This window comes from Gymnoscopelus braueri (genome assembly GCF_963280865.1).
Source record: "Gymnoscopelus braueri genome assembly, chromosome: 18".
In the NCBI taxonomy this organism is placed as follows: domain Eukaryota; kingdom Metazoa; phylum Chordata; class Actinopteri; order Myctophiformes; family Myctophidae; genus Gymnoscopelus; species Gymnoscopelus braueri.
In genome coordinates this window covers 3,932,191-3,955,723 of record NC_137618.1, presented here as the reverse complement: position 1 = coordinate 3,955,723, position 23,533 = coordinate 3,932,191, and the positions used below count along the sequence as shown (strand labels likewise).

At 44.4% G+C, this 23,533-nt stretch overlaps 1 protein-coding gene across 1 annotated transcript; it reads left to right on the top strand.

The window, feature by feature from the left end:
• Window positions 1–17,243: 17,243 nt before the first annotated feature.
• On the top strand, window positions 17,244–20,612 carry LOC308105819 (DNA polymerase delta catalytic subunit-like; the record flags this gene model as incomplete). The annotated part of the gene is made up of 1 exon (XM_080456744.1): window positions 17,244–20,612. The coding sequence occupies one exon, from the start codon at window positions 17,244–17,246 to the stop codon at window positions 20,610–20,612; it is 3,369 nt and encodes a 1,122-aa protein (XP_080312870.1).
• Window positions 20,613–23,533: the final 2,921 nt, after the last annotated feature.

The window sequence follows — 23,533 nt, the reverse complement described above, 5'->3', positions numbered from 1 at the left end:
GTGACGTTATTTCCATAGAAAGAAGAAGGGGAGGAAGAAGGCGGGGGGGGGGGAGTGGAAAAAAGGAGATTAAATAAGAGAAAAATAAAAAGAAAGAAGTTATCTACATATTGGCATATTTACACTAGTACCTTCAGGTTGACCTGCTTGCCATCTATCGCACCAACACAGTTGGGAAAGTTCCACAGGTTCCAGAAGTCCACCGCGATCTCACGGAACTGTGGAGCCGAGGGGAACGCCACAAAGTCAAGGCCAGCCAGATGGCATCGCTGACCTCCGACACGATGGAACAAACAGTTGAATGGCCCATCCTGTAGTTGGTTGCAGCCATTTTATGTGACGCACCATGAGGCCAGCAGAGACACGGTGAGCTGCAAGTCGTTCTGCAGGGGAAATGGGGGCATGCTGTGTGTGTGGGTGCATGCTGGAGCAGCGGCTCGACGCGGCGCAGGAGGTCGTCGAAGCGGGCTAGCTGACATCCTGAAATGGATGAAGTGCTTTTCTTCGTCCATTGCACGCATTTGCGCCACCAGCGGAACCCATTCCCCCTCCTCCGGCCGTGTCATGTCCGGCGGCCGAACACTCCACCGGCGTGTACTCGGTTTGGCGCTCATCTCCTCCTCCGCCAAGCACCGCAAACCGATGTCCTCCGCTTCCTCCTTTTCAAAAATGAGCTTCTCCTCCTGCTCCTCCTCCTCCTCCAACAACTCACATGCCACCGCCAACTTTGCTGCCATCTCAACCCTTTCTGCCTTGTCTTCCATTCCCTCCAAATGTTTCATGTTTTCCCGCACAATGCACAGTGAGCTCTGTTTCCTGAAGACAGATTTCAGAGTGGGCGGGGTGGCGCGTCTGAACCAGAGGTTCTCTGTCTCTTTGATGTCAACAGTCATGGCTGCAAGACATCTATCAACACGTAGACCGCCAGCTTCTCCTCTCTCTCTCTCGTTCCAGGGCGGTGAATGCGCGGAAGACCTCTGGAATCGACATTTTGAGCTCTGCGATCTGAGACGTACAAGCAGTCGTGCTTCGGTCGACCCCAGCGAGGCCGAAGCGTCCTTCATCGAATTGTGTCCCTGGAACGCCTTGAGGACCTCCACGTGACACGAGATGATCCCTGTGGTGTTTCTCACTGAAGGAGAAAGGCATTGTTAAATCAAAAAAGGCTATCATGCTATATTTAGAAATGATATTACATAATCAATGAACGTTACTTTTGTATACAGTACACGTAGTTCTGCTATTAATATTTTCTTTTCTTTTGAGACATGAGGTAACATTGTGCTGCTATTACAACGCTGCTATTAAATTACATTACAACGCTGCTATTAAAATACATTACAACGCTGCTATTAAATTACATTACAACGCTGCTATTAAATTACATTACAACGCTGCTATTAAATTACGTTACAACGCTGCTATTAAATTACATTACAACGCTGCTATTAAATTACGTTACAACGCTGCTATTAAATTACATTACAACGCTGCTATTAAATTACGTTACAACGCTGCTATTAAATTACATTACAACGCTGCTATTAAATTACATTACAACGCTGCTATTAAATTACATTACAACGCTGCTATTAAATTACATTACAACGCTGCTATTAAAATACATTACAACGCTGCTATTAAATTACATTACAACGCTGCTATCAAATTACATTACAACGCTGCTATTAAATTACATTACAACGCTGCTATTGTTATTTTTGCTGCAATTACATGTTGCTGCCTGTGACGCATTGTGAGCTTGTAGATATATTTTCGGTTATTAGTTACTTTAAGATGAAAGAATAATTGAAGTGTTCAAACTAGCAATAGAATTACATTAGATTAAAGAGTGTTTAGAATGGTCAAACTAGCTTTAGAATTAATGTTCAGATTCATCTTCTAAAAACCCTCATGGTTTCATGAAAGCGAAGGTTAAAGCCTCAGTCTGCGATTTCTTCAACTGGAATGTAGAACAGAACAATATGGATACTAGCCTGGTAAACACCCCCTCCCTCCGGAAATCTCATGCATTGCATTGCATTTGGTTTCAGGAAGGAGGGTCTGGGATTGCTTACAGAGTAAAGCTGCCCGAACCGCTGCGCATACGAACCAATCAGCGGCTGCTAGGGGCGGGATCATCCAATCACCTGCCTAGTAGCTTGAAAAAATGAAACTCCGTCTGTCATCGATTCTGCGCCCGGAGTCTCAGATGCAAGTACGCTGTGAAACAAAATGTGTGTCGCAAGCTTCTTCCATTTGACGGAGTGAGGTTATATGGATACAACCAGTGGTGGAAAACGTACTCAAAGGCTTTACTTAAGTAAAAGTATCAATACTGCAATGTAGAAGTACTAGTTACAAGTAAAAGTCCATCATGAAAGATTTACTTGAGTAAAAGTACAAAAGTATTGGTATTAAAATGTACTTAAAGTACCAAAAGTAAAATTACTAAAATGTTTGAAAATAGCCTATCGAAAAGCTCACAACGCGTCGCATCGCGACGCGTTGTGAGCTTGTCGATCGGCTATTTTCAAATAGCCTAGGTGCAAAATAGGGCTAAAGTGGTTAATGTATGTCTTATAATAATTCATATCTGCAAAGTAACTAGTAACTAACGTTTTCAAATAATTGTAGTGGAGTAAAAGTACAATATTTGCCTCTGAGATGTAGTGGAGAAAGTATAGACAATTGGAAATACTCCAGTAAAGTAAAAGCACCTCAAAATGTTACTTATGTAAAGTACTTGAGTAAATGTACTTAGTTACTTTACACCACAGTATAAAACATAATTCTACATATTGTGCCAATTATTTGTGTGAAACACTCAGTTGCACACATAACAGCAGTTTTCTGCCACATGGGGGCAGTCATGTACCGTCTACTCATGTGCTGTCTGTAGAGCCAACCGGCTGCTTGGTTCTCCAGTCTCCATCACTTTAGTGGTGTGTAAAGTAACTAAGTACATGCACTCAAGTATTGTAGGCTACTTGAGTAAAATCTTAAGGTGGCATTTACTTTCTTCGGTATTTACAATTTTCAATACTTTTACTTTTACGACCCCACAATATCTCAGAGGACATATATATTAAAACATGAGTTACTTGTTACTTTGTAGATTTTGATTTTGATTTTATTACAAAACACACTTCAGCCGTGTATGTATATTAATAGCAGATCTACAAGATCAGAATGTGTGGCAATCCGCGACACATTGTGAGCTTGTAGATCGGCTATTTTCAAAAGAATGTTCATACATTTTGAACTTTTTGAAAAAAAAATTACTTGAACATTTTGAAATGCACAATGAGTACTTTTACTTTTGGTACTTAAAGCTTATCTTACTTTTTTTTTCTTTACTTTTTTATCATACTTTTGTACTTTTACTCAAGTACATTTTGAATACAGGACTTCTACTTGTAATAGAGTATATCTAGATACTTTTACTTAAGTAAAACATGTGGGTACTTCTTCCATCACTGCACTTTACTCGCTGTGTGCTCAGCATCAGCATCACTCGCTGCATCATCATCAGAGCAGCCTGTGAGGTGAAGGTGATCAGGTATCCACTCCTTCAGCTGTGCAATCTAAATTATTCAGAAGTTTCTAAACGTTTTCGATATTTAAAAAAAAATGACAAAAATAGCAGATGTACAAGCTCTCGGCACGGCACAAAGCGACCCGCTGCGAGCTTGTAGATCTGCTATTTTTGAATATCCAATTTATAAATGGATAAAGCGGTTAAAATTATTGTGACACTACATGAACTACTTTAACTGATGATGGTGGACCCCCTGGGACCATCTCAAGGACCCCTTTCCGGGTCTCCGGACCCCACTCTGAGAACCAAGGTGTTAGGTTACAATGAGTGTCCTGTCAAATGTCACCTCCCGCACAGTCCAAAGCAAACCATGACTCTCCCAAAAGTGCCGAGGTGTCACTTCTCAGACGGCTGAGAATTGCCTCACTTTGTCTCCCACAGGAGGGACTGTGCTTTTGCTAGAATAGTCAACCTCCTGTCAAAGCTCACTGGATTCACTTTGACACACTGCTGACAGAGAGCCTTGTGTTTCAAGCAGCCAGCGTGTGTAGGGGATAGAACAGTGTTTCCCAAAGAATGGATCGGGACCTTTTTAGTTTTTTTCTTTTTGCGTCACAGACCCATTTTTATTTTATTTTATTTCACAAGTACATATCTTCCTTACTTTTCTGTTTACAAAAAAAAATAATATATATATATACATTTTCCATCCACTCCCATTATAATGTGAAAAGAACGGAAAGACCATAAGGATAATAAGGATAATTCCTTTTAACAGGTCGTTCATGAAAGTCCTTGCGGTCTTGTTTCCAATGAGAACCTGTGAGCAATTAGGGGTTAAGAGTCCTGCTCAGGGACAAATTTCATTTCATGGTCACATATGCTGGCCTGGCCTGGAATCGAACCTGGGGCAACCAGGGCCTCTGGCTCCCTAGGCGGGCTCACTAACCACTCAGCTATGGCCGCCCCATAACCATCCCGATGCGTTGAGTTGACGGAGCTGATGCGCGTGCAGCCGTGCACTAGCGCGAAGTCCGATGCATGGGGTTCAACATTGGTGAACTATGACCCGGCAGTGATAGGCACCAACCAATGGGACAGATATATGCTGTGTTCACTCCACTGAGCGGGTTTTTCCACGTGTAATTTTCATTCAGTGATCCAGCCTCCAAATGCAGAGGAAGATGGCAAACGGCCAGACACATGCACTCGTATTTCAATAAATGTAAACGTCCTTATGTGTGGCCTGAATACTTTGCACTGTTTACAATAGGAATGCCCCCCCCCCCCCATCTGAATAGCTTTATGTGAGCATAATGAAAAATAGCAGAATAATAAAACTATCCAAAATAAATGAGTTGTATAATGAGAATGTATTCATTCTACAGTTTCACAACTAAACATATCTCTGTGCTTTATTGTCATAAACTGCACCCTTCTACCATGAATCTGTCCTTCATAATTATTGATGTAATTCATAAGTAGCCTACTTAAACCCGCTATTCTCAGTAAAAACAGACCTACATTTCTTGAACGCTTTTTTTCTGTCAACGCCAAATCTCTCTGCCAAAAATAGCCGATCTACAATCACACACCTCGTCGCAGCGCGGCACGTTATGAGCTTATAGATGTTCCCCCCCAGAATAGGCATTCTGTGTTTCATGTGGTTAATGCTATTCATAATAATGTAGTGGAGTTTTAATTTTGTCAAGGTGCACTAATGTTTTCATATCGCTGGATAATATGCATAATATTAATATTTTATATTGCACGTGCATATGTTTTCATGTTGAGTAGTGTTATTTCTCTGTCCTCACGTCTACAAATAGCACTAGTCATAGAACTACACATCCGGAAAAGCGGCACTGCCCACCAGCTGCTCAAAGCCCCGGAAGATGAAAAAGGAACGACCGGAAATGGGCGTAAGTGCCGCACGGGCTTGCGATCAGCTGCGGCTACTTGTCGTCACTGTGTGTCCATGCCTTCTTTCTTTCTTTCTTTCTTTCTTTCTTTCTTTCTTTCCTTCCTTCCTTCCTTCCTTCCTTCCTTCCTTCCTTCCTTCCTTCCTTCCTTCCTTCCTTCCTTCCTTCCACCCATATCGGGCACTCCCCAGCAGTGGTGTAAAGTAACTAAGTACTGTACTGTACTTAAGTAGCCTACTCAAGTACTGTTCTTAAGTCCCCCTGTATGAATGAATGAACCATTCATGAAATGAAATGAAAAGACAAGTTCCTATAATCAAAATCTACTTGAGTAAAAGTACAAAGGTATTGGCATCAAAATGTACGTAATGTACCAAAAGTAAAAGTACAAAATGTTTGAAAATAGCAGATCTACAAGCTCACAACGCGTCGCGGTGCGACGCGTTGTGAGGCGTTGTGAGCTATTGATCGGCTATTGAAAATAGCCGATCTACAAGCTCAAAATAGCCGATCTACAAGCTCACAACGCGTCGCACCGCGACGCGTTGTGAGCTTTTCAAATAGACTAGGTATAGACTATTTTCAAATAGACTAGGTATAGAATAGGGCTAAAGTGGTTAATGTGTGTTTTATAATATAATAATTGATAATTGCAAAGTTACTAGTAATTCAAGTTTTCAAATAACTGTAGTGGAGTAAAAGTACAATGTTTGCCTCTGAGATGTAGTGGAGTAGAAGTAGAAGTATTGGTAATTGAAAATACTCAAGTAAAGTACAAATACCTCAAAATTGTACTTAAAGGAGGAGTTCACCCAAAAAATTACTTATTTTCTATCAATTACACACCCCATGAAGCCTTGATTTCATGGATTTATTTTAGTTTTTGTGGCATTCCTAAGACAATAATTTGATGACCGTGTGTATTTCCGGTAGGAGACACAAATAATCTACTTTGTGTCTCCTACACAAACATACATTAGCCGGCAGGAGACGGGAATCAAATTATTAGCTTAGGAATGCGACAAAAACAAAAAAGAATCCATGGATTCAAGGCTTCCTAGGGTGTGCAATTGATAGAAAATAAGTCATTTTTTTGGGTGAACTCCTCCTTTAGGTACAGTACTTGAATATAAATGTACTTAGTTCTTTTACACCACTGCCTATAATGAACAACTAGTCCCAAATCTCTAATGGACTCATGTGACTGCTGCGTTGGAGGAAAGTAGGACACAGTCATTGTCTAAATGTAGTTTGGTCCTCAGCCACTCTAAAGAATGAGAAGGTGTAAAAGTACATGTGGCCTTTGATGAATGTAATGATGAGTTTGTTCCAAATACTTCAAGGTTTTTTATCATGCAGATTGTTTATTGTGTTCTGTCCTGGGCCACCAGCACTGTTTGTTTTTAGCTGATTGGATGGATGAACCACACACTGTTTCACATGGAATGCACTTTGTTGCTGCCTAGAATAATATGCACTGTAGTGAGAGTAATTACTTTTTCTCACAATAGCTTATGGCCTCAAGGCACACGCACTCACACACACGCACTTACTCACTTACACACGCAAACGCAAACGCACGCACACGCACACACGCACACACACACACACACACACACACACACACACACACACACAGAGAACTTCACATCAACATTGTGTGAGCATCTGGCATCTCATTTCATGTTCAATTCATGTTTCGGGGTTGACTGTTCTGCTAGTGTCATTAAATGATGTGAAGTTATTAACTACACACACAGACAACAATAGTAACATGCAATGAGTTTGACACCCCAATTGTTAACACACAAAAAGCGAAAATTCGGCACAATTATTTGCACACCCTTCACTTCATGTACTAATCGCTCGACCCAATTTGGCACTACCTCACACTCCCTTATCTGCATTAGACTCTGACTTTCCTTCTTTACACTCTGAGGTCAATTACATTATCACCTTGTGGTCCAAACACTACACACAATGTTCAGTTGTTGCACACACTTCTCAGGTAAAATATCAAATCATCAATCTACAACACATCTTGTTGTCCAAACACTACACACAATGTTCAGTTGTTGCACACACTTCTCATTTAAAATCTCAAAGCATCAATCTACAACACACAAATATATTCAAATCTCTAAACATTCAGGTCTGGTGAGCAATTTGAAATCAGGACTGCAGCATAAAACGGCCTTGAGCCTCTGTTTGGTTTGGTGAACAATGGAGAATTTTGAAGAAATCGACAACCAGAGAAGGAGAGGGGTAAGAGTGAGAGGAGGAGGAAGAGGAGGAGGAGGAGGAGGTGGAGGAGGAGGGAGAGGAAGAGGAGGTAGAGGAAGAGGAGAGAGAGGAGGAGGAGGAGGAGAAGAGAGAGGAAGAGGAGGTAGAGGAGGACAAGGAGAAGAAGGAGGAAGAGGGAGAGGAAGAGGAGGTGGAGGAGGACAAGGAGAAGAAGGAGGAAGAGGGAGAGGAAGAGGAGGTGAAGGAGGAGGAGGAGGAGGAGGAGGTAGAGGAAGAGGAGGTGGAGGAGGAGGACAAGGAGAAGAAGGAGGAGGGAGAGGAGGAGGAGGAGGGAGAGGAAGAGGAGGTAGAGGAGGACAAGGAGAAGAAGGAGGAGGGAGAGGAGGAGGGAGAGGAAGAGGAGGTAGAGGAGGACAAGGAGAAGAAGGAGAAGAAGGAGGAGGAGGAGGAGGGGTAAGAAGAAGGAGAACGGTCATCTCTAATGAGATTGGGGCCACTGTGGTAGACCATGTGCTCAATCATGGTTTGAGCATGAGTGAGGCTGGCCAGAGGGTCCAACCAAATCTCAGCCGCTTCACAGTTGCTGCCATCATTAGAACCTTCAGGATGGAGAACAGGTACTATAAATCTATTTGTTGTGTGTACTTTACGTAATACTGCATATCAATAGAATACAGTGTGCTCACAGTATTATTATTTTTTTGCAGGACTGAAAGAGAACCACACCGTGGAGGAAGAACATTCACTTTCACAGCCGAACAGAAGACTGAAATAGTAAATATCTGGTTCTTGAGAACAATGCTATAACACTCAAACAAATGCAAACTAAGACCCTGGCTGATCAGGCTACATTCAGGAACATCCTGACTGTCAGCCTCTTTACAGTGGACCGTATCCTTCGTAGGAATGCCTTGCGGATGAAACAAGTGTACAGGGTCCCATTTGAGCGGAACACAGACCGTGTCAAGGAGTGACGGCGAGAGTTTGTGCTTGTAAGTCCCATATGTTCAGCACTGATACATGCATGTATTGTACCTGCTGTAATCCAATAGTGTTCCTTTTCTACAATGTCTCTGTAGCCCACTGTGTTGACCTCTCTGTGTTCATACTGTAACTTGCATTCTCATGCTGTCTGTTTCAGTGGATCCAGGAGCATGACACAGCTAATGAATTATATGAATATACATTTTCATGGATGAGGCTGGATTCAACCTGGTGAAGAGGAGGCGCCGGGGCAGAAATATCATCGGCCAGCGGGCCATTGTTTGGGTCCCCGGCCAGCGTGGTGGGAACATCACCATGTGTGCTGCAATGAACTACCATGGGATCCTGCACCATCATGCCCACCTAGGGGCATACAACACTGCCCTTCTCCTCGCCTTCCTGGATGGCCTAGCATGACCTGTTGGTACCACCAGACCACATAGACGACCCACAGAGGATCGATTATGTTGTCATCTGGGACAATGTAAGCTTCCACCGGGCTGGTCCAGTGCGTGAGTGGTTCCAGGACCACCCACATTTTTCCGTTCTGTACCTTCCACCTTATTCTCCTTTCCTGAACCCCATTGAGGAGTTCTTTTCAGCTTGGAGGTGGAGGGTATACGAACGGAACCCACAGAGCCGGGTCCCACTGCTCCAGGCCGTGGAGGAGGCTTGTGGCGACGTCACTGTTGAGACCTGTCAGGGCTTCATGCGCCACTCGAGGCGTTTCTTCCAACGCTGCTTGGACAGGGAAAACATTGCCTGTGATGTGGATGAGGCTCTCTGGCCAGACATGAACCGGCGGCTCGATGCCTACATGTATGCCTAATGTAGAGAAATAAAACGTGTTTTGTTTTATGTTTGACTATGAAAAAAGTAGGCCTACACTGAGTCATTTTACAAAAGGAGAAATGGCTCATTCTCCAGAGTCATTGTCATTCATATTGCGTGTTCCATTTCTATGATTGTGTTTTCAATGTTGTCCTGCAGTGTGCTGTAAATGCTTGATAGTGTGCAGCACATGCTTAGTTGTGTGTACTGTAATGAATGTGTGTCATTTGAAAATATGGCTGTGTGTACCAAATGAAATCACGAGTTCCATTTTGTGAACAGTTAAGATATTTGATGGCAAAGCGTCATCTTGCGAAGGGAGTGTAGTAGGGTTTAGCATTTTGTGTGTGAGGTTTTCAGTTTTGTGTGTGCAGTTTTGAGAAAGCCCTTATTGTTTTGAGAAACGTGTGTTATCAATCGTGGAAAAACTGTAATGGCTTGTTAGTGGAAATGGATGGAATACGTAGAGGTCATTTGTTATGATTAGAGCAGATTAAAAGATACAAAGATACAAAAATACTGTACACCGCATCTTTGTGTTGCTCAACGCGGTCGCTGACGTCATCAAACGTGCGGACAACGGAGCTACAGTTGTAGTTTAGTAACCTTGTATCTGGAAGTTGAACCCCGCTCAACTTGAATTTGTAGCTTTGTATCTTTGTCGCTATAGAGCTACAGCTACAAACTTCGGATGTATCTTTGTATCTTCATGTCGCTGGTTTCCATTGAAAATGAATGGTAGCATGTATCTTTTAACCTGCCCGTGTGAACTATTGAATTAGATTTTCTATAAAACATGAGTATAGCTGTAGTGGTGTTAGGGTTGTGATCCTTGTAGATCAAGAAGATTAAATATGGAGATACAATGTTTCTGCCTGACAGCAACAAAATAGGGTCTGTCAGACTGTCACTGCTGTTGCTCTTCCCACTTTAACGTCTGGCCATTCTGCAGGCTTATTTCAACTAAAGCGCAGATAAAGAAAACACCTCTCTGACATGTCTCTGATAAGGATAAGGATAATTCCTTTAACAGGTCCGTCCGTTCATGAAAGTCCTTGCGGTCTTGTTTCCTGTGAGCAATTAGGGGTTAAGAGTCTTGCTCAGGGACAAATTTCATTTCATCGACACATTTGCTGGCCTGGCCTGGAATCGTACCTGGGGCAACCAGGGCCTCTGGCTCCCTAGGCGGGCTCACTAACCACTCAGCTATGGCCGCCCCAACAGGGTCTATTTTTAACCACACATCTGTGGGGCGTTCTGACCCTTGACCCCCAGAAGTCAGGCACCAGCACATCTTCATACATTTTGGAGGTGATACTTATGTGCTTAACTAAAGCTAGTGCATGTCAGATGGCATTATTTTTGCTGCTCTACTCCCATTAGGGGGTTCTCTGAATGATGCTGTAGATGGCTGTCTCATTCTCCTCCTACTCTCAGTGCTGGATTCTTGTACAGTCTCCTCGACTTTGTGTCGTTTCCGCTTAACAACCTTCATAAGTAAGGCATTGCTTACTGTTTGTGGTGTGTGTGCGTGTGTGCATGTGTGCGTGTGTGCGCGCACGCGCGCGAGTGTGTGTGTGTGTGTGTGTGTTTGTGTGTGTGTGTGGGGGTGGGTGTGAGTGTGTGTGTGTGTGGGTGTGGAGAGAGAGAGAGAGAGAGACAGAGAGAGAGGGAGTCAGAATAAATTAGGGACAACAATGCAGAGTTCATTATAATAACGCAATGGGAAAGGGGTAGACAATGGAACAGAGAGAGATGGAGCATGTTAACAAATTGTTTTTTTCTTGACTCTTTCTCCAAACCTCTCTTCAGCCAAAACTTTTAATAGGGTCTCTAAGAACAGTCCCGCAAAAGTCTCTAATGAATTGAGTCTTAAATAGCAAAGGCTAGGATTACTCTGACACACGATGCCACAGCAGACGATAACCGGCTTTAAGAACTTTTTAATACCAAAAAAAAAGATCCTTACTGCAACAAACTATACCATAAAAACTGGTCAAATATTGGCCAAATTGTCAAATAATATAAGGAAGAGGCAAATATTGTGAAAATAGCCGATCTACAAGCTCACAACGCCTCGCATTGCAAGGCGTTGTGAGCTTGTAGATCTGCTATTTTCACAATATTTAGCTGTGGAACCGAGTCAAACTAAATGGAATGCCTCAACTGCTATACATTCCAAGTGCTTGTCAGGGTGGGGGGTCCTCAGTTCAAATATGATTATTTCGGGGTGGTCCCCAGTTCCAATATGATTATTTTGGGGGGTCACGGCCTGAAAAGGTTGAGAACCAGTGATGTAAAACATTGGGCCTCTGGGTCTTTGTTAGCCTGGTAAACCCTCCCTCCGGAAATCTCAATTCCATTTCATTTCAGGAGTGAGTCTGGCCTGATCCGCCTGTCTGCAATATTGGCTGTGCTGGAGTTGGGCGGGAGTAATACCGTTGACTGACAACCCCTTCAGCCAATGATAATTTTTCCCCTTCAGCCAATCAGCAGTTCACCAGTCTTAATGTGACGCGACGGGACTTTTGAGACAGCCATACCCAAAATGGGTTGCCTTTTTCGGGTACAATGGTGTCACTGCCCGCCCCTACCGGTTCTCTAATTATTTTTTTTTAAATAGGCTTTGTCATGATTAATTGACCACATATATGAAGTTAAACAACTAAATTCTATCCAAACGATATCTTATAAGTAAATTCCGTGCCTCAAAATAGAAGTTAGAGAGCTTTTTGAAGTAAAAAAATAGCGGAGAATTGGCCGCACAAGAAAAAGATGGCTGCCGTTCGTGTTTTGGGCTCACTCGAACTCGCCACCTGATTGGCCAACGTAAGCTGTCAATCACAGAACAATGAGCGACGACGCTGATAGGCCCGGCCGTTTGGCATACACAGCCAATATTGCAGAGAGGCGGTTCATGCCAGACTCACTCCTGAAATGAAATGGAATTGAGATTTCCGGAGGGAGGGTTTACCAGGCTAGGTCTTTGTCACAGACATCAGGAAACGGATGGATGTGTAGCCTACTACGGTTACTCAACTCAGGTTTTATTTTGAAGTTAATCTGCTGGTATACTGTTTCTTTCTCTTGCTTGGAGCCAGCAAATTGAGTCCATATACAGTAGACACTCTGCCAAACCGAACAAACCAGATGCGCCGTGGTGGATTCGAACCCCTAGACTCAATGGTTGTGGGCAGCTCCTTTACTGCACCACCCCGGAGCGTCCTACTCACTCTTTCACATAAACTTTTCCTCAATTGTAATGTTTTCTTTAAGCCATTCAGATCGGGAAAGCATCTGTATAACCACTTTAAAAACATTATTTTATACTTTGGCTATTCAAAAATAGCAGATATACAAGCTCATAGCGCGGCAACGAGTGCCGCACTACGAGCTTGTAGATCTGCTATTTCTTTTGGATAAAAAATTGGGCAAATCTTTGAATATATATATTTTTTTACTCAAATCTTTGCTTCTGGGGGATTCTACAAATGTCTTCTAAATCCTAGAGTTTTTTTTTAAAAACTTACATTTCTATATCAGTGGTTCTCAAACTTTTTCATGTCAAGGACCCCCAAAATTTTATGTATTTGGCCGCGGACCCCCATCTCACAAATGTGTTTGATATTTATAAAATATATATTCAAAGATTTGCACAAATGTTCAAGATTTTTCAAAAATAGCAGATCTACAAGCTCATAGCGCGGCACTCGGTGCCGCGCTATGAGCTTGTATATCTGCTATTTTTGAATAGCCAAAGACATCTTAAAATGACCCCAGATGCGTTCCCGGTCTCAAGGGGTTAATCTGTCTGCTCTGTAAAATGTACTACCTCGTCATTCTCTTACTTCAGAGTATTCAGCCATTATCCTGCTGTCATCTCCTTGTATCAAAGGTCATAGGTTATCATTGGAAACAGTGTCAAAATGAATGTGGCTAATGTGCTCATTAATCTTTCATTGCTTGGAGGGTGTCAGTAATGAGCAGGACAGAAGTAGCAGGCCAGTGCTGCATGTAGCCTAGGCCTGATACATTTGAAGACGGAGCTATGAAGCCCAGAGCAGTGGTTCTCAAACTGTTTCATGTCAAGACCCCCAAGTTGACACTTATTAGCCCGCGGACAACCATTTGAAAAGATATGCCAAGGACCCCCATAAGAAAATATTTTTACGGCTCTAGCAGTGATTTTCAACCATTTTAATTTCAAGGACCCTCAGTTTGACATGCATTGCAGGCTACGGACCCCCATTTATACCTTATTTTAAATTATTATATATTAACACAATAATTTAAAAAAGAAGTTTGGTGAAAATGTATTCTTCATGGATTTATATATATGAATTACATAAGATGTATTTAAAAAAATTGTCTGGTCTCCTTTTTTTTTACATCTAAACTTGCACTCTGCCAGAAAACACCCTTGTCTAAGACAAGGATTTTTGTTGTTGTTAAAAGCATTCAAAAAACTAACCATGTGTATTGATAACATAGGTGTAAGAATGTACTATTGCCATCAACTTTTTTTTGTTAATGTTTTTTTTTAAACGTTTTTGCCCTTTAAAGTTGTGTCCAAGATTGTTGTGAACTCAGATTTCTTCAAAAACATAATTTAATCAGGCACAAACAGGTTTTAGCTATATTCTAAGATCCCCTGTGAAGTAACTATCAATCTATAAAGAAGCACAATTACTGTTTATACAGTTTCAATTACTGTTTATACTGTTTCCACACCTACAATATTGGATGAACAAATGGACACATTTGTGCCCTTCTCTCTGTCACATACTTATGGCTCAATCCACATGACATAGGAGCCCATGCTGCACAAACTGACCTATTGACCCTCAGGAATGTCCCACAGAACTGGCCCATGGATACAGATGACAGTTGCATCTCATTTCGCAAACGCAAGGTTTGGCTCACTTTGAAGTGCAACCGAAACTTGGTACATTCTATTTTCAGATGTTTGTCTCCAAACCAGACTCACTGGAACCCTACAGACTCAATCCAGAATGGATCAGGATTCTTGGATTATAATACTGTTCCCCTTTATTGGATTATGTCATCATCCCACAGATAACACTCTGACTTATTGACAAGTAACCATTCATGTTACCACTCATGTCATAATGTTTGAATGTTTCATTCATGTAATCATTCCAATTCATTAATCATGATTTTGATTGTAATTATGACATATACTATTTGCATCATATTCATCGTAGTTTACTGCACTGGATTCAATGGTTTATAATAACGGTGTAAATAAAATAAACACGACATTTGCAGAATATGTGTAATTTAAGCCATGAGAAATGCACGAGTGCATGACTTCATCTGCCCAAGATGGACATCTCTCTGGACCACTTTGCTTCAAAACAATAACACGTGTGTTGCAACAGCTTCATGTTACTGTTAACACGCAACGTATATAAGCGCTGTGTGTGACCCCCCCCTCTTCACTTCGAAAGACTTCGACGACTTCGACTACTCGGAAGCTCCCAGACAGAGGAAGCCCCTCTCTGAGGAAGCAAGGGACTGCGAAGAAGAAGATGCCCACAAAGCTCTTCACACCGCACCTCCGTGACTGGAAGGCCTGATTCTCCCACAAGCCAGACGCAACAGCTTGGGGTCCCCCAGACGATCTGACCCTGACCAAGTTGTGTCTCCGCTGCTTCTCTCCTGCCTGGCCTAGGCATCCTTAAAGATAGTACAGCCTGCCTCAAAGCTCTCACAACTGGCTCCTCAGAGGACTGAATGAGACAATAGGACGGATCTACAACTACACGTTGCCACAACAGACAACGTTCATCACTGGACATCAAACACATCACATGACAACTGTGATGTGCGGTAAACACAGGAACAACTCCTGAATAAGATCAATTCAGCTGCTCATGGCATATCATTAATTGTTTCTTATTTCATTTAATTGTTGTTTTCTTACAGGATTTAAAGTTAGGTTTAGCTTCCATCTGAATCCAGCTAAAACCTTTATTACGTTTAATGTTGAGATTTTCCTTTTTCTTAAATGTTGCATGCCTAGCTTAGGTTTGATTGAATAAATTCATATATTTTTAATATCAAATCTAGTTTGGTCATTGCTCAAGTTGAATTATTATTCCTTATAGAACATTGACATATGTTGACACACATCTTAAAAAGGCTCTGCCGAGACAAGAACGTTTTCCCCTTCAGATCTTGTAGATTTATTGAAATAAAATAATATTTGATTATTTTATAATCTTTCATTATTTTATTGGTGGTTTAAAGTTACGGTTAAATACAAATTAAGCTTGTGTTTAGTCATAAGTTGATTTTCATGGTGCCTCGTTAAATATTTGACTCTTAATTTTAAATACTCATAATTCCAAATTTATGATTATTAATTTGATTATTATTATTAATAAGACCACACTCATGCCTACTACACCTGTCTCACTTCCGGGTTTGAAAAAAGGCGGGAAAGCTGTGAAAGCTCTGGTAAGCTTTTATTTTTTGATAAATGCACTAAATAATATTACTATCTGGTGTGTCCCAACCATAACATCAACTCCGTCAGTCCTTCAAAATCCAAACAATTATTATTTATTTTTTTAAGTGTAATTCTATTAGCATTACTAGAAAAAAAAATATTGAAAAAAATATTGTCAACTCACTACGACTGTGCTGTGGAATGAAAAAAACATAGCATTTTGTCAACTCTGTCAGACTCCGTCAGATGTCAACTCCGTCAGATATGCCATTCTATGCAGATGACACAAAAAAAAAACTGTGGGAGGTTGGCCCATTACATGGTATAATAGTCAACACTTTGATCTTTTAAAATATATTTTCACGGCATAATTGAGGAATATATACAAACATTTTAAGGTTTTGTCCCTATTCTCAAGAATGGATATGCATAATCAGATAGCTCTTGTGCACATCCAGGGTGGAGGTGCTGGTTGGCAAGATAATGCATATAAGACAGAAAACCTGTAGGCTTCATCAGTTGCTAGCACCTGATGAAGCCAACCCGGCGAAACGCGTCATGCAGAAAATAAAACAAAAATGAAGCATTCATTGTGCACACTCCATCGTCATTGGAGTGTGCGGTCCCTTCCTGAGAGAAGCAGTGGGAGGTTTTCTGTCTTCTATATATACCCATACAAGGACAGGACCCATACAAATTGGTCCACGACACCAAATATGGACATAGCTCCATATGTGGAGCTATGTCCATATATTTGGAGTATTTCATATCAGCAGTGTGACATGGCATCTCTCAAGGAGAGGATACAAGACAACGTTACAATGTTAAAACGGTCCATTTGGTTCCGTTTGTACACTCTCCGGGAACCGGAATCGTTAAAATCTTAAAAGATCCCAACCCTAACAGCGACTCACCTTTCTTCAGACATCGGGGATATACAGAACTGTGATACATTGAAAATATCGAGAAAGTATCCACACTGGAACCTCGCCCACATTTGGAGTCATACGCCACAGATACGTCATAACCGGCTGACACCACACGCTCGTCTGAGATCCACATTTGAGCGACTCCCATTCATATGCAGATCTGGAGAAGTATATAATTTCATACTTATTAATAGAAAAAGGATCACTATTTTGATATGGCAAAACAGACAGGAAACTATTTTTTGAGAAGGAACTAGACAGAAACGGGACGTAAGGACAGCAACGGATGCGGACAAACCTCCCCAACTATCAGAGCCATGGAGGCCACCGCTTCGCCTGACATCCACCCTTCATCAGGCCCTCGTTGCAGACGCACCAGGGCTCCGATGAGGGGCGGACCCCAGGCCAAGCGTTCCAAAGTGGGGAGTGAATGGGAGGACGACGGTCTGTCCGGTTTTGAAGAGGAACTGTCCATGTTTGAAGAAGCAGACATGGAGACTGAAGACAGGGAAGAAGGACAGGCGGGTCATGACGTAGGCGACCTCTATTCTGCAGATATCAGCCCTCACTGGAGGCGGCCTCGCCCCCCGTCACTGGACCCCGCATCAGACACCCTTGTTTTTCAGCAAGTCGAACTGGACTACTATTTAGGGGCGTCTGTCGCCGGCATGCCAGGTCAGTCGCAGGGCAACGCTCCCATCGTCCGCATGTTCGGAGTGACAGACGGCGGGAACAGCGTGTGTTGCCACGTTCACGGATTCGCGCCTTACTTCTACGTTCCCGCACCCAGTGGTTTCACCGCCGATTACTCGGGTGAATTCAAATGCAAGTTGAACTCTGCCGTGTTGAAGGACATGCGCCGCATCGAGGACAACATCTGGCACGCGGTTCTGACCGTGGACGTGACTCGCAAGGAGAACATGTACGGTTTCCATGGGAAGAACGGGATCCGGGATTTCCTGCGGATCACCATGGCCACTCCCCGTCTCGTGGCCCCCGCCAGGAGAGTCCTGGAGCAGGGCTTTAGTTTTGGACCGTTCCCCCCTCAGAACTACGCCCCCTTTGAGGCCAACATTGACTTCGAAATCAGGTTCATGGTGGACCGTGATGTCGTTGGGTGCAGCTGGGTGGAGCTGCCCAAAGGAAAGTACCAAGTACGGGAAGAGAGGAGCGACACTGCGGACACAGATGGTGCAGGCTGCGCAGGGAAAGTGACGTGGTGTCAGTATGAGGTGGATGTTGGATGGAGGGATGTGATCAGTCACCCAGCGGAGGGGGAGTGGCAGAGGATCGCTCCACTCAGGGTCCTCAGCTTTGACATCGAGTGCGCCGGAAGAAAGGGGATCTTCCCGGAGGCGGACAAAGACCCCGTGATTCAGATAGCGTCCGTGGTGCAGAGACAGGGAGAGAAGGAGCCCTTCATTCGCACGGTGTTTGCCCTGCAGTCCTGCGCGGGTATTGTAGGAGCTCAGATGCTGTGCTTCACCCAGGAGAAACATCTCCTGCAGAGCTGGGCCGAGTTTGTGAGGACGGTGGACGCCGACATTGTCACCGGCTACGACGTCCAGAATTTTGACTTTCCCTACCTGGTCAACAGGGCGCTCGCTCTGAAGGCCGCTACATTCCCCTACCTGGGCCGAGTGCGAGGCGTCAAGTCGGTCCTGAAAGACTCCAGCTTCCAGAGCAAACAGACGGGCCGCCGGGAGAACAGGACCGTGAACATGGAGGGTCGAGTTCAGCTGGACCTGCTGCAGGTGCTCCACAGGGGCTACAAACTCCGTTCGTACACACTGAGCGCGGTCAGTTTCCACTTCCTGCAGGAGCAGAAGGAAGACCTCCGACATTCTGTCATCGCTGATCTGCAGAACGGTGACGAACAGACGCGCCGGCGCTTGGCCGTCTACTGCCTGAAAGGTGCCTACCTGCCTCTACGTCTGCTGCACAAGCTGATGTGTGTCGTGAACCACGTGGAGATGGCCCGGGTCACCGGCGTGCCGTTCGCCTACCTGCTCTCCAGGGGGCAGCAGATCAAAGTGGTCTCCCAGCTGCTGCGGCAGGCTGTGAAACGGGACCTGGTCATGCCTGTGATGAAGTCAACGGGAGACGAGGAGTCCTACACTGGCGCTACGGTCATCGAGCCACAGAAGGGCTTCTACAGCGTTCCCATCGCAACGCTGGATTTCTCCTCCTTGTATCCGTCCGTCATGCAGGCTCATAACCTGTGTTACACCACGCTGCTGCTGCATAAAGGTTCCGCGGAGAAGCTCGGTCTGTCCCAAGACGACTTCATCGAGACCCCTACCGGTGACCAGTTTGTCAGGAGGTCCATGAGGAAGGGACTTCTTCCTGAGATTCTGGAGAACCTGCTGGCCGCCAGGAAGAAGGCCAAAGCTGAGCTGAAGAAAGAGACTGACCCGTTCAAGAAGCAGGTTCTGGACGGCCGGCAGCTGGCCCTGAAGACCAGCGCCAACTCTGTGTATGGCTTCACGGGTGCCCAGGCGGGCAAGCTGCCCTGTCTGGAGATCTGCCGGAGCGTCACCGGCTTTGGGAGGCAGATGATCGAGAAGACCAAGCGGTTGGTAGAATCCAAGTACACCGTCTCCAACGGTTATCGAGCGGACGCTACGGTGATTTACGGCGACACAGACTCTGTCATGGTGAAGCTGGGTGTGGCCACCGTTCAGGAAGCCATGGAGGTGGGCAGGGAGGCAGCGGAGTGGGTCTCCTCCCACTTCGTCCCTCCGATCAAAATGGAGTTTGAAAACGTTTACTGCCCGTACCTGCTGATCAACAAGAAGCGCTACGCCGGCCTCTCCTTCTCGTCCAGCGCAGGCACACACGACAAGATGGAGTGCAAGGGCATCGAGAGCGTCCGCAGAGACAATTGCCCTCTGGTGGCCAACCTCATAAGTACATGTCTACGGAGCATCCTCGTCGATCGGGACCTCCAGGGCGCGGTGGCCCGCGCCAAAGAGGCCATCTCGGACCTTCTGACCGATCGCGTCGACATCAGCCAGCTGGTCATCAGCAAGGAGCTGACCCGCTGCGCCCAGGAGTACGCCGGCAACCAGGCGCATGTTGCACTGGCGGAGAGGATGAGGAGGAGGGACCCTGGCGGCGCCCCTCAGCTGGGCGACCGGGTCCCCTACGTCATCGTCAAAGCTGCTAAGGGAGCCGCAGCCTACATGAAGTCCGAGGATCCTGTGTACGTTCTGGAGAACAACATTCCCATCGACACTCAGTACTACCTGGAGCAGCAGCTGTCCAAGCCGCTGCTGAGGATCTTTGAGCCAATCCTGGGCGAGACCAAGGCGGAGAGCATTCTACTCAGGGGCGACCACACACGATGTAAAACGGTGTCGAGGCACGGTTCGCGGGGGGGTCTGATGGCCTTCGCTCAGAAGAGGAGCGTCTGTGTGGGCTGCAAGGCCGCGCTCAAAACGGACGCGGCCGTGTGCGACTTCTGTAAGAAGGAGGAATCAGAACTGTATCAGAGGGAGATCTTTCATCTCAGCGCTCTGGAGGAACGCTTCGCCAGGCTGTGGACGCAATGTCAGCGCTGTCAGGGGTCCCTCCATGAGGACGTCCTCTGTACCAGCCGGGACTGTCCTGTCTTCTACATGAGGACGAAGGTTCAGAAAGACCTGCAGGACCAGAGCAAGCTGCTCGCTCGCTTCGGGTGGTGAGCAGTCGTGGAATATGTATGGAATATGCAGAAATTGTTCAAATCAGGGAAAGGGGAGTTGCAATTTTATAGAAAATACTGGTGTTGTATGTTCTTTAATAACTGCTTCTATGATTGATAGTCTGTGTATGGTTAATTGTGGGCTCTGAGGAAGAATTTAAGCTGATAGCTATTGTTTTCGTACAGCCTGTCACTATGGTCTGATCCTTTTGTCCGTTGGCACCTTACCTTACCACCGACATGAGTGTTATTGTACCTCTCCCCTAGCCTGGTAAACCCTCCCTCCAGAAATCTCATTTGTATTTTATTTCAGGAGTGAGTCTGGCCTGTAGACCTATATGGGCAATTTGGCTGTGGGCTGGAGCTGGGCGGGAGTAATGTAGCTTTGATGTCCAAGTGGCCCTTTGATGTCCAATTAAGCCACTTTAGGCTGCAGTGATTATCACCAGGAGTAATTGGTTTGTCTTTGATGTTAATGAGCAGCTTGTATGAAAGGTGTATTGATTAATGACGTGTGAACAACTCGGGTTCCACCTGATTGCCCTACCCCCGCTGTCAATCACAAAACAATGAGCGAGGACGCTGATTGGCTCGGTTATTTGGTAATGCACTAGAAACGCCCATACAAGCCTTCATGCCAGACTCACTCCTGGAATCAAATGGAAAAGAGATTTCCGGAGGGAGGGTTTACCAGGCTACCTCTCCCCATGATATCATGTACATTAAAGCTTAACTATGATGGTGTTGTAATCTCCAATCAGGATTGCCTCCAAATTTACTAGGTCAGCTGATACCTCATCCAGCAGGTCATAAAATGTGGATTGTAAGGGAGTTCTATACAGAGCCCCAACCACAAAGGGTTTTGATTTGGGGAGGTTAATAAACAGGGCCAAACAGCTTCAATGTCCTTGTTATCATCGGACCGAACATTGAAGCTGATATCCACTTAGACATAGACACATACTCCACCTCCATTGCATTGTGTGTGTGTGTGTGTGTGTGTGTGTGTCTGTTATAGCTCCACCAGGAGGCCGCTTTTTGCGAAACATCTTTTGACAGTACTCCTACAGATTTTGTCCAAACATCACGCAAATCGGTACACAGTATCTCTATAGTCATTAAACAAGACAGGTCTTTCAGATTTTTCATATTCCATCTTCATTGGCTAAAAATGGCTTCCAAAGTTTGTGCTCTGTTTTGAACAAAATGCCTCAAATCATGAACACAGCATGTCCGAGAAATTCCCACTATAAAGAGGAAGAAATGCCACGTGAAAATGTTCAAATCGGCCTCATGGTGGCGCTATAACAGGCCAATTTGTATTTGTCCCTATAACTGCACTGTATGCACACTCCCTAGAGGTCCAGGAGAAACCTCTGCCCTGTATATTTTACATCCGCTTCTTATAGCGCCACCAGGAGGCCGACTTATGTAAAACATTTTTTTTATATTATTCCTTTACGATTTTATAAAAATGTCACGCAAATCGGTACACATGATCTCTGTAGTCATGTGATCAAGACGGATGATTTCCGTGACATTTTGCACGCACATTCCTACTAAGCCGAGGACGAAATGCCACCCTTTTCCCATTGGCCTGTTATAGCGCCACCAGCAGGTCTGATTTAGCAAAACACGTTTTAGGAACAAAATGCCTCAAATCATGCAATGCAGTGTCCGATTGCCCTGAAAGGCCTAAGACGGAATGGCACCCTTTGTACATTAGCCTATTATAGCGCCACCGGGAGGCCACAATAACCTACCTGACCTGGCAGAGACCTGTGCTCCAAGGAGCACTTTTTCAAGTTTCTTCTAATACTCTCCTTCAGCGTGGTGAGAGACTGTGTGAGCACATGGTAGTATGGCTTCCATCTATACGGTTCCTCCATTATTTGGATCCAATGTCGAGCAGCTCCTCTGCAATGTTGATGAAACCTTGTCCCTCTACCACAGCAAATGGTCTTAAATCTTGTTAAATGTTGTGGGTTAGATGAGACTTGACACCCACTGGTAATTTACGTTTGACAAATTAAGTGATCTTTGCTGGTGTGTCTCTTGAGACCACTCATCCCTGAGTCACTGGTGTATTTGACTAAGACCACACACGATTTACAAGCGGCATACTGCACCGTCACGCTTGACTCTCATGAACTTTTGTAAAACTTGTGAGATGGATAAGGGGTCTTATTATCCGCCAATAAGTAAGGACGTTTTAGGATGCCCAAAGCCCAATAAAAGTCTTCATCTCAGTGAGGCTTATATCCGTCCACTTTGTTGTAGACGGAGTATCACTTCTGCTCTGGTGGACATATTTGTTTGTCTCCCGTACCGAACGATCAAATAGCTCATCAGTGAAGAGCTTGGAAAATACCTGACCTGGCGTTGCATTGTCAGGCAAATCAATGTCCACTCCTGGTTTGCCGGTATAAGCTCTTTTTGTGCGATGGGTATAATTATCTGTTTTCCAGTCATCATCAATGCCCCCGAAATCTGCACCATCATCATCATCATCATCACCAATGAACATGTCTCGCATCCACTGATCTCTGACCAATGGTTCTGACGGTAAGTCATAATCTCGATAATCTGTCAGTGGTGGAAAAAGTACTCAATATATTACTTAAAGGTTTCATGACATTCAGTTTTATAACACATTAAAAGTATTTATCATGGTCCTTCAAACGTGTATTAAAAGTTTTAACCGAAAAATCCACTCCAGTGATCCATGGCAGGATTGTTTCTCTCTGATTTTTAAAGCCTTTTCAACTGCAATGAAAAAAATGAATCTTTGCCTGTGGGTGTCGCTGTTGTGGGATTTTGACTGTCAATCATCGCCTCTGCTCCGCAAAAGAAACTACAAGATGGCTTGTGTGCATTTCCGGCTTCAAAGGTAAGTTAACAGCCTCAATGTCCTTGTTATCC